This window comes from Poeciliopsis prolifica, unplaced genomic scaffold (assembly GCF_027474105.1).
Source record: "Poeciliopsis prolifica strain line A6 unplaced genomic scaffold, Auburn_PproV2 SCAFFOLD055, whole genome shotgun sequence".
In the NCBI taxonomy this organism is placed as follows: domain Eukaryota; kingdom Metazoa; phylum Chordata; class Actinopteri; order Cyprinodontiformes; family Poeciliidae; genus Poeciliopsis; species Poeciliopsis prolifica.
Window position 1 is genome coordinate 327,448 of NW_026562430.1, and position 14,716 is coordinate 342,163.

At 41.8% G+C, this 14,716-nt stretch overlaps 1 protein-coding gene across 2 annotated transcripts in view; it reads right to left on the bottom strand.

Moving 5' to 3' along the window:
- pard3ba (par-3 family cell polarity regulator beta a) overlaps window positions 1–14,716 on the bottom strand; it is a 116,202-nt gene that overhangs the window by 52,370 nt on the left and 49,116 nt on the right. For both annotated transcript variants that reach the window (XM_055059534.1, XM_055059535.1), the window contains 6 exons: window positions 13,510–13,671; window positions 12,631–12,717; window positions 8,498–8,609; window positions 7,553–7,685; window positions 6,442–6,542; window positions 3,935–3,979 (listed from right to left, as the gene is read on the bottom strand). In XM_055059534.1, coding sequence (XP_054915509.1) covers window positions 3,935–3,979; window positions 6,442–6,542; window positions 7,553–7,685; window positions 8,498–8,609; window positions 12,631–12,717; window positions 13,510–13,671 — 640 coding nt within the window. The remainder of the gene's footprint in view (window positions 1–3,934; window positions 3,980–6,441; window positions 6,543–7,552; window positions 7,686–8,497; window positions 8,610–12,630; window positions 12,718–13,509; window positions 13,672–14,716) is intronic.

Here is a 14,716-nt window from a genome sequence, read left to right on the forward strand (position 1 = left end):
TTCAAATTTTCTTCTTTGACCAAAATATTTGGTAAAAAAAAAAGAAATAATAATCTTGAAATCATGCTTTTAGTCTGAATTAAATAACTAAATATAATTGTCATGGTACTTCAGGAAATCACTCTTATATCAAGTTAGCGCCAAGAAATATACACAGACTCCGTTCCCAGAGTCCCAGCAGCATCTTAATACACATTTCTGATGGATTACAATGGCTCCACACCATGCAGCAAACTGCAGACAGGTTGCCACAGTTACAAAGAAAAGTGTCCCCTCCATTAAAACTAGTGGATGTAGCCAACAGGAGGCTGCATCCAACAATAGGGGCTGTAGCTCTTTAAAATAGATGCAGGGAGCCGGCACATGTTCCTAGCATGCTTACAGAAGCACACACACTTTTCAATCTCACACCTAATCTCAAGTTCAGCCAATAAAATGTGAAGTCGATGTTCAGGAAAGCGGTGAAACACGCCCCGATCGGGATGTGACTGAAAGCAACATACTGATAAACACTTGCAAATGCTTTAAGTGTTTATTTCATTTCCAACCTAATAGGTTTATTTTAAACAAAATCGTCCATACATAAAGAATGAGATAAGGTCATAAAACATGCAGGCACACATTCAAACAAGCATCTGCTCCTACAAGGGACTATTTTTAAAACTATTATGCTTAAATTGATCATGCTATTATATATAAAAGCTTTTTTTTATCACTTTGAGTGACAGTAAGAAAAATCCAAGATATCACCTGCCATATCCCTTAAATGTTGAGGCGAAGCAAATCTCATCTAATCACCCGACAAACCCGACTTCAAATCAAATTGCTTTATACAGCCGTACAGCTTGTAAAGGCAAATCTAATTCATGTTATGGCCAATCAAAACTCTCCTCCACTTAAAGGCCAGTTCAATCATTAAGCTTTCCTCCCGTCACTCTGTGAATGCACTCAGCTACATCAGAGGCCGATGCAGGAGCTGCATGTAGGCGTTGCTTCTGCAGTAATTGTGTAAAGCTGTTTAGATGTACGAGGGAATGCGAACATATGGGCTGTATGTATTCACCTTCGACCCAGATGAATGGCTCTAATAACTGGAGGGAACTTTAAAGGCCATTTCATAATTACTGCCTACCTTCGGTGGGTTTTACGGCATGGTTGAGGGGTGGGCTGAAGTATGCAGAAGGTGGCATGAGCCATTTGTGGATGCTTGGTGGAAAATACATGGTGCACAAAGGAGAAGTGAAGTGTGCAGCCCAGATTAATGCAAAGGGCTTTTCTATGAAATTGCAGGAGCCAACATGAACTATATCTAAACACTGAAACAGGAAAAGCTACAATTATTTAGGCAAAGGACTTCATAACCAGTGAAGATTTCGCTACCTGTAGATTTCTGACAGTTGAATAGTAATTATTGATATTGCTTGAAATCAACACAACCACATCAGAGGCAAAGCAGGGACATGACAGCAGGTAAATAGTAAATATTCTAATTAGTGATCACAGAATCGGTGCAAACATTTCGCTGCATGCTTACTTGATCCACACAGAACAATATGACCTTATTTCTGCTGGCTATTCATTGGATTTTTGTTTTTTAAAAATACAGGAAAACACACAGAAGTGCAGAAACGACCAGCATGCATGAAGCTGTGTGCATATTGGGAGCATCGGTGGGCAAGGAGGTGGGCGTTTCAGCTGGAAGAGCCCCCAGGTGTGTTGTAAGAGGGCTAGCTTGCTGCCTGCTGAGATGTTAGCACCTGAGGAAGAGAACCGGAGGAGAGAACGAAGAAAGAGCTGTTCACAGGGCTCACTACACACACGCACTCATAAAAATGTTGGGAAATGCTGCACTGGCTATGACTCGGTGGAGGAAGCTCCGAGACTGGAGCATGTTCGCCATAATCACATAAGACTGGAACAGATACAGCTGCAACAGAGCAGGGAGGAAAATAGAGGGGGGTTCTGGAGTTCTGGGGGGCGGGGTCCTAAAAAAAGAATCAGTCTGCCTGGAGAAAAGGAACCAAAGCGAGAATAAAGAGAATTGGATGTAGAACAGAGAGGAGGATAAAACGGGAGACAGATGAATGGTGTTTGGGGATTGAAACGCAGGGAGACCAGTGGGAAGATGTGAAAAAACACTGAAAGTAGAGAGAGAAATTAAGCTCAAAGCGCTATTGACGACAGCTGAAGAAAGCGATGGAGAGAACGGTGAAATGAGAAGAAAGAGAGGGAGAGTTGGAGGAGCGAAGCGCACCCCGGAGCAGGTTGAGCCCGAGAGGAGAAAAAAGGTTTTAGCCAGATTAAAGAAGCCAGGAGGCCTCTTAAGACCATCCGCCTAATGAAATATGTCAAAGCCCATAAAGAAACACTGGGGCCATTTAGGAAGGCGGGTGGCGGCGGCTGCGTCGGGCAGGGCGCAGCGCACCAAGCCGGGCAAATATGCAGCATCGGCAAAAAATGAAAACCAGAGCAAGAGTATGTCAATACACATTAGCCAAGACGTCGACTGGAGAGGGGATGAAGAAAGGAATGCTGGGATAATCATGACAAAGAGAAGAGAGAGAGAAAGAGAGAGAGAGAGAGAGATGGTGGGAGGAGTGGGAGCCACTTGTGGGAATGCTGAGTATCGAGAAATCCAGGTCAGCATGGGGCCATTTCCTACAGGAACTTTAATGATCGACTACTGAGAGACAAGACAGCAGAGGACCGATCCATCCTCCATTTATCCATCCACTCATTTGTTTGTCAATCTATTTGTGGATAAATCCATGTCTCAGTGTCCATCTTACCTCCACCAATTCCTGTAGTTAGTTGAACAGCTCATATTAAATTAGAATATTACCAAAAAGATGACCTAGTTTATTAACTTATTGTTATTTTAAAGCCTAATAATTTGTTTCTTATAGTGTAAGCAATCATCAGAAACAAAAAACTTGTTTTTCTGAAAATGTTGTATTAATGGAAGGTTTAGTGGAAGGAGAACATGTTGCCTAAGAATCAGGGGCATTACAAGAGATGAAAAAAATCCAAGAATACAGATAAGCTGAAGCAATCTGGACTTCACTAGCACCTCAGCTGATCATCTCCATGCCATGCTGCACTGATGCAGTAATTCATCAGTGCAGCGTGATGTGCATTACCAACATTTCTGTAATAAAAGCTGTATTTTAAAATTTGCCTTGTATGACATTTTACAAAAAATGATATTGTGTTTTCTTTTTCTTTTCTGTAAGCCAAGAAATCAACTGCAAGATGTTTTAAAATATTTCTCAGCATGTGAATTTCACTTTTCTGAAACAAATCACTGAAATAAATCATCTTAATGGGCTTAAGTGTTGCATTCACAGATAAATTCATTCAGTTTAAGCATCAATGCATGGGAGATTTTCATTTTAAAGTCTGTTTTGTTATTCCTAAACTCCATTTAAAAAGATCAACAAGTGCTCTCCACTCTGCTTGCTGCTACTTTTAACCGATTTCTGAATTTTGCTCTCTTCAGCGCTCAAGTCAGCAGTCAGTGTACTGTTGTTGCCACGTTGACGTCTTGCTTGAGCTTTTCTGTTCCTGCAGTCAGAAATGTGAAGGCATTGTTAGCGAATAAAACATGGGCTGCACTTTGATCCGCCGCTCTTCACTCTGAGCAGCACTTTTGTGCTGGTTTACCTTAAAGTAGACACTTCTCAAATAAAAATCAGACAGAACCGAGCGCTAACAAATAACTGCAGCCGAAGCAATTGTGATGTAACACGGCCGCTGTCAGCTTGGCGAGGATTGAACGCTGTGGGCTTCCTGACCCGGACGGCTGTAATGCAGCAAGAGCTCGCACACAAAGTGCTTCACAACTCAACTGTGTCAGCTGGAGCAGCGGTGGAGAGAGGGCAGAGCCACAAGAAAGAGGAAGAATAATGGGAATGTTTGTTTAGAAACCACTCACCGTTTCTCTGCCCCACCAGCGATCCAACGTTGCTCTCGTCGGCCACTAGGACAAAAAAGAAAAAAAAAAAAAAACACACCTTTATCATACAGGGAATATATTCTACAACACAAAGCAGCACTCGCGCCGTTCCTGGGCTTTGTGCCGCTCCACAATTGGCTTTTACTGGTTCATAATGCTGGAAATGAATCCCGGCATAACTCGGCGCATGAGCGACAGCACACGCTGCGAAGAGGAAATGAAAAAGAAGCAAAATATACGAAAAGCAAGGAGGAAAAACCAGAGCAGATAAAGATGAGACAATGAGAGAAATGATAAAAAGGGAGACGGAAAAAGGAGCCGTCGCCCCCACCTGCAACAAGGCTGAGGTGGGCCGTGGGATAAGATAATAGGTTTTCATTAGGCAGCGATTTCTCTTAAATAATCCTTTTCATTTTTTATGAAGGCCAATTTTCCCAGCGGACAGATGAGGGAGGCAGGAGAGATGGGAAGAGGATAATATTAGAGAGATGGAGAAATGAGAGGGGAAGAGATTTGGGGACCCAAACAAAACAACAGAACAGAGGAAATTTAAAACACCTGTATGATGCAAGACAAAAAAACAAGCAAAAAAAAAAAAAAAAAAAAACAGGAATTTCCTGTGTGCTGAATATCAGATAAAATAAAATAAAATAGTTTCAAAGTTTTGGAGAGAAAAAAAGTCTTCCAGGCTGCATGACCCTGTCGGATAATGATAAAAAAAAAAAACATCATTTTCTGAGAGGAGAAGATAAAAGTCTGCATGACCAGCAGCCAGCTTGGGTCCTCTTGCTGCAGCAGGAGGGTACAATATAAAATCCCTCTTTTAACCTGCCGTCAGCTGCTTTATATTAAACAGAATAGTCAAACTGGATTGAATTGGTGCTTCTGCATTTAGGGATGTAAGTAGAAATAAGTCATAACCTCTGCTTAGAGCAGATTCACTCATTTTTTTAAGGCAAACGACATATGTCAACCATTTAGACCTCGATTCTAACATGTAGATTTTAGTCAATTGAATGATTTTATAACAAAGAGATTTTTTCCTAATATTGTCCAATTAAAACTAAAAGCAAGTGGGTTTTATTCAAAAGCTTCTCAAGATAAAATCATGAGTCACTGCTCTTTCTGTGCACTTCAAATGTCCTATAGCCAATGCAGAAAGCATTTTCCTAAAGCTTTATGGGGCTAATAAATGCATTAGGAAGGAAAAAATAGATGGGTTTTCCGATAGATGTTCTTTAAAAGTTATGTTTTACCTTTTACAATTACGAGCTAAAGCCTCTGCTCGGTGCAGAGGAAAGAGCTAAGCTTTACTGGATCCAATCTGTGGTGCTTTTTTTTTTCTTAGAGTTTAGCACAGAGAGTTGGAGTCGGCAAAGCCTCTGAGTCAACAGTCGTCGTCGGCGAGGCATCCAGGGTCAATAAAAGCTGCTCACCTCCTCGTGTCAAGTGGCGTTTAATAAAAAAGCTAACCTGCTGCACGGCGCGACTGGAGCTCAGATACATGCGACTGTAAGGACTGACATGTGGGAACCTCTTCTGAGGAGAAAAACGCATTTGTCTCCTTAAATAAAACCCGTCCAGACAGGGTCGCCGACGCCTGTACACACACATGCACACGCACAAAAAGCCCAGCTAACCACCTTTTTTCATCTCCGAGTACTTTAGAAAAGAAAAAGATGAATAGAAGGGAACTGATAACAGAAGAAAAAGGGATTGAAATAGAGGACGGCCAGAGATGGAGGTAGAAGCCGCAGAGGGGTGACGGATAGTGGAGTACGTCCTCAGAGGGATAAAGCGGAGCGTGTGTGTTTGTGTGCAGACCACCCTTGTCCATAATGAAAGCCAATCAGCTTGGGTGGCAGAGGGGTGTGCTGCAGGAAGAAAGCCAATCCACTGAACCTAATGAACCGGGATTGGAAATCAGACCGAGGCAGAGAAGAAAGAAATAGATAGGGGAGAGCTAGAGAAATGAAGTCATCTGCTGAAAAACAAAGAGCTGAAAGAAAAGGAGACATAAGCAGAGATGAAAAGGGAGGGAAAAGAAAAAAATATCAGAGAGCAGGAATAAAGAAAAACAAGAAATGTGAAAGAACAAAACAAAGATGGAGGATAAATGACAGTAGGAGAAACGGAAAGGTCAGCTCGGGTTAATACAAGGAAATCAGCAGCGTCGCTCTCAACTTCCTCACACATGGCGCAAAAATGATTAGAAACATTGTCCGGTTCATTCACAGGCGACACACACATTACTTTGAGCTCTCCCAGTTTTGTCGGAAAGCCCCCCAGGCTTACGAGTTCAGGAGGTCAAATCCCCCCCAGGCTGGGGGATAATGGGAGCAGAGCACATATCACAACAAAGCAATGGGCTGATAAGAAGCATGTGATCGCCGTTTGGAGTCCGGCTCGGAGATGAAACCAGTATGTCAGGCCGGGTCGTGATGAGCGGAGGCGACAGTATCAGTGGGAAGTGATGGGGAGCTCACCCAGGTCCATGCTCTTGGAGGTTCTGTTGCGAGGAACGTTGTCCTTTTCCTTGATGAACTGGCTGCTTGGGTAGAACGCTGCAGGCATCCTGGGCCTCTCGCTGCAAAAACAGTCACAGCATCCCTTTAGTTCACTGCTCAATTTGTCGTTCATTCTACTAAATAACCCCAAACGTAATCAGACTTTTGTGTGAACGCTTTATGTAGAAGAGTAACGTCGATGTCACACAGCGGCGCTCCGTTTACGGAAGTGATGATTGATGGAGCCGTTCATGGATTGACTTTAAAGTTTATTCAGCAACTGGAGGCGACGGAATCGTCACAAGATCAGAACAAGAAGTAGGACGCTGATAAAAAAAAAAAAAAAAAGGAAGCACAACTAACGGCAATGCCCTTTTGTTGAGCATTGACTGCAACTTCTCTGTTTACAGTCGGAACTGCGAGTGGTCTGATTGTGATGTGATGCGCTTCAGTGACAGACTTCTTTCATAAGTTCATAATTATAATTGTCAGCCATTGTTTTCGTCCTGCCTGGCTTCTGCCGGCGCAGAATTATGATGCATGTCTCTCATCAATGACATAAAAGCCGGATAAAATGCAACAAGAGCACTCAGACTGAAAACAATCGGATAATACGTACCAAATCTAAATGTGGATGAGAATGGATTTTTTGGGGGTGAAAAGATCAGAATTGGGCCATGAAAAAGCCGGATATTGGTCGCATGTGGGCAAAAAAAGCGGATTTGGGTCACGGTTTCCTGCTGTGTGAATGTAGCCTAATTCAGAAAGAAGAAATGATTGCACTGCTAAAATTCAGTTTTAACTTCTGCTGTCATCAACCACACACAAACACTCAAAAAATAAAAAAAATTGAGCATCAAGTTATGATTGAATCATGCATTCATGAATACTCTAATACCTGGATTAATGACATATGTTTTGTTGTGGATGCAGATTGGTGTGTACACATTTTTAATCAACAGTTTGACAGTTTCCCAGAATCAGATGTTAGTTTACAGTTGAGTAAAAATGCAAATGTTCTTGAAACTTGTGAAACTCCGACTTCCAGACTAGAAGCCGTGTGTTTCTCCATGTGACATGAGGAGGCTACCTGTGGTCGGGTGGAGTCAGCGACAGGTCTCTGCTCATCTCCTCCACAGAACCAGGGGAGGGCGGCGGGGGGAAGCCCTGCTCGTCATCGTCGATGCTGTAGTGAGTGTAGTTGCCGTTGGCTGCGGCTGGAGCTGAACACAAAACATCATCAGGATGCAAATCAAAGCTGTTGTCTGAGCAAACCAACAACAAAAAAAGGTGTCAACTGTTTATTTTGTGTACTTTTCATCTATTTTTGGCATTTCTCTTTATTGCTTTCCTGCTATATCAAAGGTAAAGCCGCTTGAATTACCTCTAACATCAGCCTGGAAGGCAATAAAAGCTTAATGCGGACTCAATTGTTGCTTCTACTGTTACATATTGTATAGACCATTATGTGCACCTTTATCGCTTAATGAAAGAGCTTTACATTAAAGGAAAATAAAAGCTTCCATGTACTCCTGAAGCACACACATAATAACCCTGTAAGCCTTTTCCCTGCTCTAATGCTTCAGTGTGGAGACGAGAAAGAGGAAAAGAATGAATTCAAACCAGTTTGTTAGTCCTTGTTTTTTTTTCCTTTCTTTTTAACACAACAGAATTCATGCTGCATAATATCCTTTATGCAAATCTGGCCCACTTAGGAGCGGTTTCATCAGGGTAATGATTCCAAGGTCAGATCTTTTGCACATGAAAAGGGAGCATCAGAAAAACATAGTTAATGACTTCCTTTCTCCTGCTATAAATATGCAAGCATGGGAGTAAAAAGAGATGCAGCGATGGAGCTCAGAGACGTAAAAAGAAATGCAAAGGACGGCGGCTTTGGTGAACAGCTTAGTAAGCGGGCCAACACACACAGACAAACAGCATGAGTACACTCCCAGCAGCAGATAACGGGAATACACAAACATGTCGAGTGTTGACGGTTCAGGCGGACAAACAGAGTGCGCCGCTGTGCGCTCACCGCTGCGAGAGTCGTTGTATCCGGGGCCGGTGGTCTTCGCCGGCGTGTGACCGCCACCGTTGACGGCAGACTCCGGGTTGGCGGTTCTGGTGGGACCGGAGGGACTCGGCTCCTGTCAGCAAAAGAACAGAATGGCTCTAAAAGTGTGTTGCATGAAAAATTGATGATGAGTCGGCATCCAGCAGTAGATTCAAAGCGAGTTCAGATCGTACCCACAGGACTGGATGATCGGCTTTTATATTCAAAACAGGAAAATAACTGTTTCTTGCAACAGTTATGACTTTTTACAAAAAGTCTTCAGCAACTTGGGCAGAACTTTGATTATTACACCAGAAACTGTAGAGTTTTCATCTATTTAAAGATTTGCTGGCTCTCAGCAAAGCTATGTTGAATTTTATTTCAAATTACTTCACATTATTTCAAACTAGATAGTTGCAAATTGGATGGTTTCAAGATAATGAATCCAAACGAAAATCAAAACTGACTTTAGAATAAATAAAACGCTACTGAAACAAACAAAGTGATTTAAAATTTTTCTTTTCATCCAGCATCTCTGTTGTTCATGTGACAAACAAGTGCAATCAAAATGAAGTCAGGAGTTGTGCAAAAATAATCCAATTGTCCAAACAAAGATTTATGCTATTGATGCAGGAACAGTCTCTGTAAATTCTTAATTAAATCTAAAAGTGACATTTCGTTTAATGTTTGAAATCAAATATCTGCAAAAAAAAAAAAACAATAACTCCTGAGTGCGTTGACAGGCATATTATCAAACAGTCACCAAGCTCGACAAAGGACCCCCTGCTCATATACTGAGAGAGCTGAAGGGAATCAGCGCTGGTGGGAGATGAAAGCAGAATTTTCTGGTCAAATAGACGGGAAAATACACAAACCCCCACCAACCTCTTACACACTTATTTAAACTAAAGACGTAAACCTAAGAAACGCTGCCGAGTCAGGGAAGGGGTTCTAGCAGCTTCCAGGTATCAAACCAGCGGGTGGGGGAGCGTCTCCAGCGTCATGCAGTCCCTGGGGTTTCATTAGCGGCATGAACATCTTCATATACCATCATATCACTCCGCTGTCAATCACTCTGGCTTCTTATGTGAGCAGGAAGCATTTACACACTAACTTCTGACAGTCCGCCTGCATCTGTCAGCGACATAAATCCTATGATAGCCCCCACAGCCCCACCCGTCCCTGCAGCTATCCCTCCATCTTCCTATCCATCCCTCAGTCGGGGGCCTTTGAAGCAGCGTGGCAGACAGCCAGTCAGATATCTTAATCCCATAACAATAAGGCGAGACTGAGGGGGGTGGTAGCATTCAAGAGGTTTACGTTGGAGGTAGAGAAAGATCTCTTGATGTTTCCTCATCTGTCAAAAAATTTGAGCTCTCCTGTTTCTAAATGAGGCGAATAAATGCATAAAGATAAGTCGTCATCGCATTTTCTCATGACGCAAACATTGATGTGTTTTATTGGGTTTTATGAGGAAGACCACAAAAAAAAAAGAAAGAAATAAAAAATGGTGAAGCGGAAAGAAAATCTGATGCCATTTTAATTTTTCTCTGCAAATAAAAAACTGAATGTCAATCTGCGAATTTGTATTGTGACCCCTTTAAACTTAATCCCTTAAAAGATACATAAATAAATACGAAATCTAATTTATTTGTAGTTCCATTTAGAGTGAGACAGGAACTTTGACTAGGCTGTTGTAATGCTAGAACACACAAGAAGAGGAGCCTCACCTCCAGTACCAAGTCCTTGCAACTTCTGAATTATTCCCTAAAGCATGATGCTGCCACTGCCATGCTTCTCTGTGCAGTGCAGAGTTTAATATCTGTAACACACCTTTATGATGCAAACCTATTCTGTTTGAAAAGTTCAGGAATAACAAAAATAGAAATGATGTTGCAACACAGTTTCTTCTTTTTCTTTTAGAAACATTTTGCAAATCATACATTTCCTTTCACTTTATCATGGAGCAAATTGTGTTGTTCTAACAAATAGTCAGAAATAAAAACATTAAAGCAAGATGCTGGGCACCTAAAGGAAGACTTAGATTTTTCTGCTCCAGACAATCAGGGGGAGGTTTCCATCAAATGCTCCTATAAAGCTATGCAGATCCGAGCTGAACCTTGAACTGTGCTTGAGAGCATTTATCCAACGGCTTGAATGACTAACAAAGACGCAAACACAAGCCACAGACGAGATGTAAAAGCCATAGTGGGGCAGGTCGACCCCAGTCGGCTCAGGAGCCCTCTCATCTCACTTCTGGCTTCCACACATTACTACCGAGCATCTGCTTTAGCTGCTGTGACGCTTCCTTTTAAGCTTTTGAAAGAATCATTCAGGGTTCAGCGCAGAGTTCAGCGGAGAGGCGAAACCGAGAGCAGCCGTTTTCTCCTGTTTGTAATGCCTGATGTGTTCCTGATCAGGCGGAGCGCGCAGGTCTTCGGCGTCCTCTCAGGCAGGTGATGTGAACGGTGATCAGTGTGGGATTATTTTATGAAATAAGAAATGAGAAGTGTAAGATACTGTTAGAATATTTGTTAAAGGTGTAAAGTTTCTGACACTGACTTCAGTTGAGGAACTTAAAAACTTTTTGAAGGGTTTAATAATTATCTCAGTGTAGCAATTATTCTTTATGTCAATTAGCCTTTTCTTTCCTTCCACTTAACTTTCTATTAAAGTGATGTACAGCCATTGTTTTAGTCAAACCTTTAATTGTTTACCCTTGAAGAGGGTGTCACGGTTGGGTGAACATATGAAATGCTCAAATTTTCTTCTTTTCTTTTTTTGAACTCTAAGCCACTGCATTGCCCATAAGTTAATTACTATTTTCATCTCTAAAGTTTCAATACTTTCTGATTCGTGGTTGTAAATAGAGCTAATAACTTAATGTATTTTGATTTCATCACATTATTAATACAGGCTGAACTCATTAATTGTTCAACTCAATTAGAAAGTCATAAAATATTCATCATTCACCAATGGACTTGAATATCTTTGGGTTTTCTTGGGGTGGGGTTATTTTCCAATGGGAATTTGGCATAAAGTTGTAATTAAGCAGGTGCCAAAAATGAAAAAAGGGGAAAAAAATAAAAACAAGAGACTAGGGTGAGAAGAAAGGATCAGAAAACCCAATATCATTTTACAAACAGAAGAAAGGCAGAAGGAAGTATCTGAAAACCAAACAGAAACACAGACAGATAGGCATGCAGGAGGCTTCAGATTGGCTTTATTTAAAGAAGAAACAAGCAGGTGAGAGAAAAGCAAATAGATATTCATAAAAAAAGTATGAAAAAGGCAGAAACAAGCCGTACAGTCTGAAGAAAACCCAGTAAATTTTAATTGTCAAAGCAATACGACAGAAAACAGAAGCAGTCAGAGAATCACCAGATGATATTTTGTGGAGTTGGCACAGAGATCACATGATCAAAAACTAAAAAACACAAAACTTTACATTCATATTATTCCTGAGTTCATACTAATGAAACTAATGCAAACGAAATCCAGTCCTGGAGTTTTTTTTAAATTTTTTATATATAAATGCATTAATTCAGAGTCCGTCTCAGAGCTGCCTGCATGGTGACACGGTTGTGAGCATAGTTATGCGAGTGTGTGTTTCTGTTGGTGTGACTGTGGCTGCCCTTCCTGCTGTGAGGGGGCGGGGCCCCGTACATCTGTCCCGCCATTGCTCGGATGTTTTCTACGTAACTGCGGCCCTGAACGTCGTCCAGCGTGCGGCTGCGTGTGTGCCTGGACTTATTTGCGTTGCTTTGCGCGTTATCGATGCTGACGTGACCCTGATGCGAGTCTGCAAACACGTGGCTGCGATTCTGTTCAGATTCATCCCCTTCCCTGTTTAAGTTGCCCGGGGAGACGAACCCAAACTTATTCATCGTGTTCGACTTGTGTGCCTTCCTCCTTTCAGCATCGAAACCCTGACATGTGTCTGCATGTTTGGGCCCATACGTGTATCTGGTGTGCGTCTCCCCCGGCCGTTGTCTGCAGCGCTGCCTGTGGCTATGAGGCGGCGGCTCGGATGCTCGCTGCCTGAGAGCGGGGAGGAGGAGGGAGGAGCGGCGAGGAGGAGCAGGCTGCAGCTGGCAGAGGTCACCCACCCATACCTGATTGCTGGAGCCGGCTTTCACATTGGGCTGATGGTTGGAGTTGGGGTTTGTTGCCGTTCTTGTTGCAGAGTTGCCGCTTCCGCCCTGGAAAAATGTGAAAATGTGAAATATGTGTAAGCATTTATAGGTTTTCAAACTTATGACAGAAATGATAAAATAACTTTCCAAGATATAATTAATCAAATATACCATAATAAATTCATACATAATTTGTACCCAGAAGTACTTGTATTGTATTAAGCAGCAACAGGCAAAATAATTACTTTTTTTATTTTGAGGAAAGAAATACAGCCAGATATTTCTTTTTCTTTTTTTACATATTTTTTTACATATTCTTGTGTAATATGTCAAATTTCTAACCAACATGTAGGACAGCTGACTAATATCTAGGCTGTAGTTGCATTTTTTAAGTCTAAAACTATAACAAGCAACACGATTCTCAGCTGAATTATAAATATTACAAATTTTCCTGCCAAAACGGCAGTATTTACTTTTAACAGGAAGTCTTTGAAGAAAAGCAGCTGAGGATTTCATAATGCATAAGCAATGCTGAATGTTTCATTTAATAAAAGTCACCAGACGAAAAGAGCAGAAGACGTGGAAATTTTAACATGATGCCCCACATTTACAGAGCTTCAAAGCAGAGGGAAGTGGCAGAGGTACATCCAGCTATTATAGAGTACACTTCTTTTTAAAATTCAAACAAGGCTGCATTAATTTGTCAAAACACCATGATTTGTTTTAATTCACAGAACTACAAAGTGAATTTCTTTGCATCTGTGTTTCTTTTTACACAAGACTATGCTGTAAAAACAGATTTACTCGGACAGGAATACAGTAGTTTTCAGCAGCAGTATGAAACTATTTTACCCTCACCTGTCTGGGCGACCGAAGGACCACGAGTTGGATGGTTCCCCGCATGTTCCCTTCTGAAGACATGGACCGAATTAGCGTATCCATGGCGGCGTGGTTGGAGCGGCCGAGCAGCGACTCGCCGTTTACAGCGATCAGCTGGTCGTTTACGTTTAACCGACCGTCCTGTTGTGGAGAAATTAAAGGAATGTCTTATTAAAACAACGCCACTGCTGTGTTTGTGATGTTTTCTATCGCATCTGCAGTAGAAAGATGATTGGCAGCTGCTTTTCATGTTTTTCCAACATAAAGTAGATAAACACATTCAAAATACCCTGAAGTGTTTTAAATACTTTATTGGGTCACTGCTACATCCCAACAAAATACCTTGAAGTTTGTGGTCATAACAGGATAAAATGTGAAAAAGTTCCAGGGTCATGAATGATTGTGCAATGCACTATAAGATAATAACTGCAGAATAAAAACTGCTCAAATGGGCAAAAAGGAGTAAAGATTGCTACTTTTACACTGAATATATAACAGGAGAAATGGGACAAGGCACTGAGTAAGTGTTAAAAGAAGAAAGTGAAGATAGAAACTGCAGGAAAACTCTGAAATAAGCCTGTGTGTGTTTGAGAGATGGAAAATGAAAGAAGGGATGGCGGAGGCAAGAAAATTGTGGAGTTAGCAATCTACTGAGAGCGGGAGAGCCATGATAAATACATAGAGCAGCTAATGGAATAGCCTCTGTGGGCACTAAATCACTTCTAAGTGTTTTAAATAGCAGCCTTTTGTAGAGAGGCAACGCAGAGAGCTGCCCTGCAGGGACAGAGAGAGAAGAGACGGAGGCAGGGAGGTAGAGGGAAAAACAGGAATAATAACGATAAAGAGCCTCCAAGACGAACTGGAGTGAGTGTGTGGAGTCATGAGCACCCTATTATGGTCAGTGCTGACCTCTGACCCCACTCATTAACCAGGCACAGCCTTGGCTGACCTTAAATCTATACCAACAAGGACGCACACGAACATGTTGCTGCCTGTTATCAAAAACTCAAACTGGTCAGAGCTGTGCGGGTTTCTGACTTGAGTTTAGATTTATGGCCAAAGCTCAACCCAAATCCGACCCGAAATTATTGATCACGTCTGATCAGGCTGATGCTTCAGTAGCGCATTTAATCCTACAATACGTCCAACACAGGGTTGGATTTTTTTAGGGCCAATCTAAACCCTA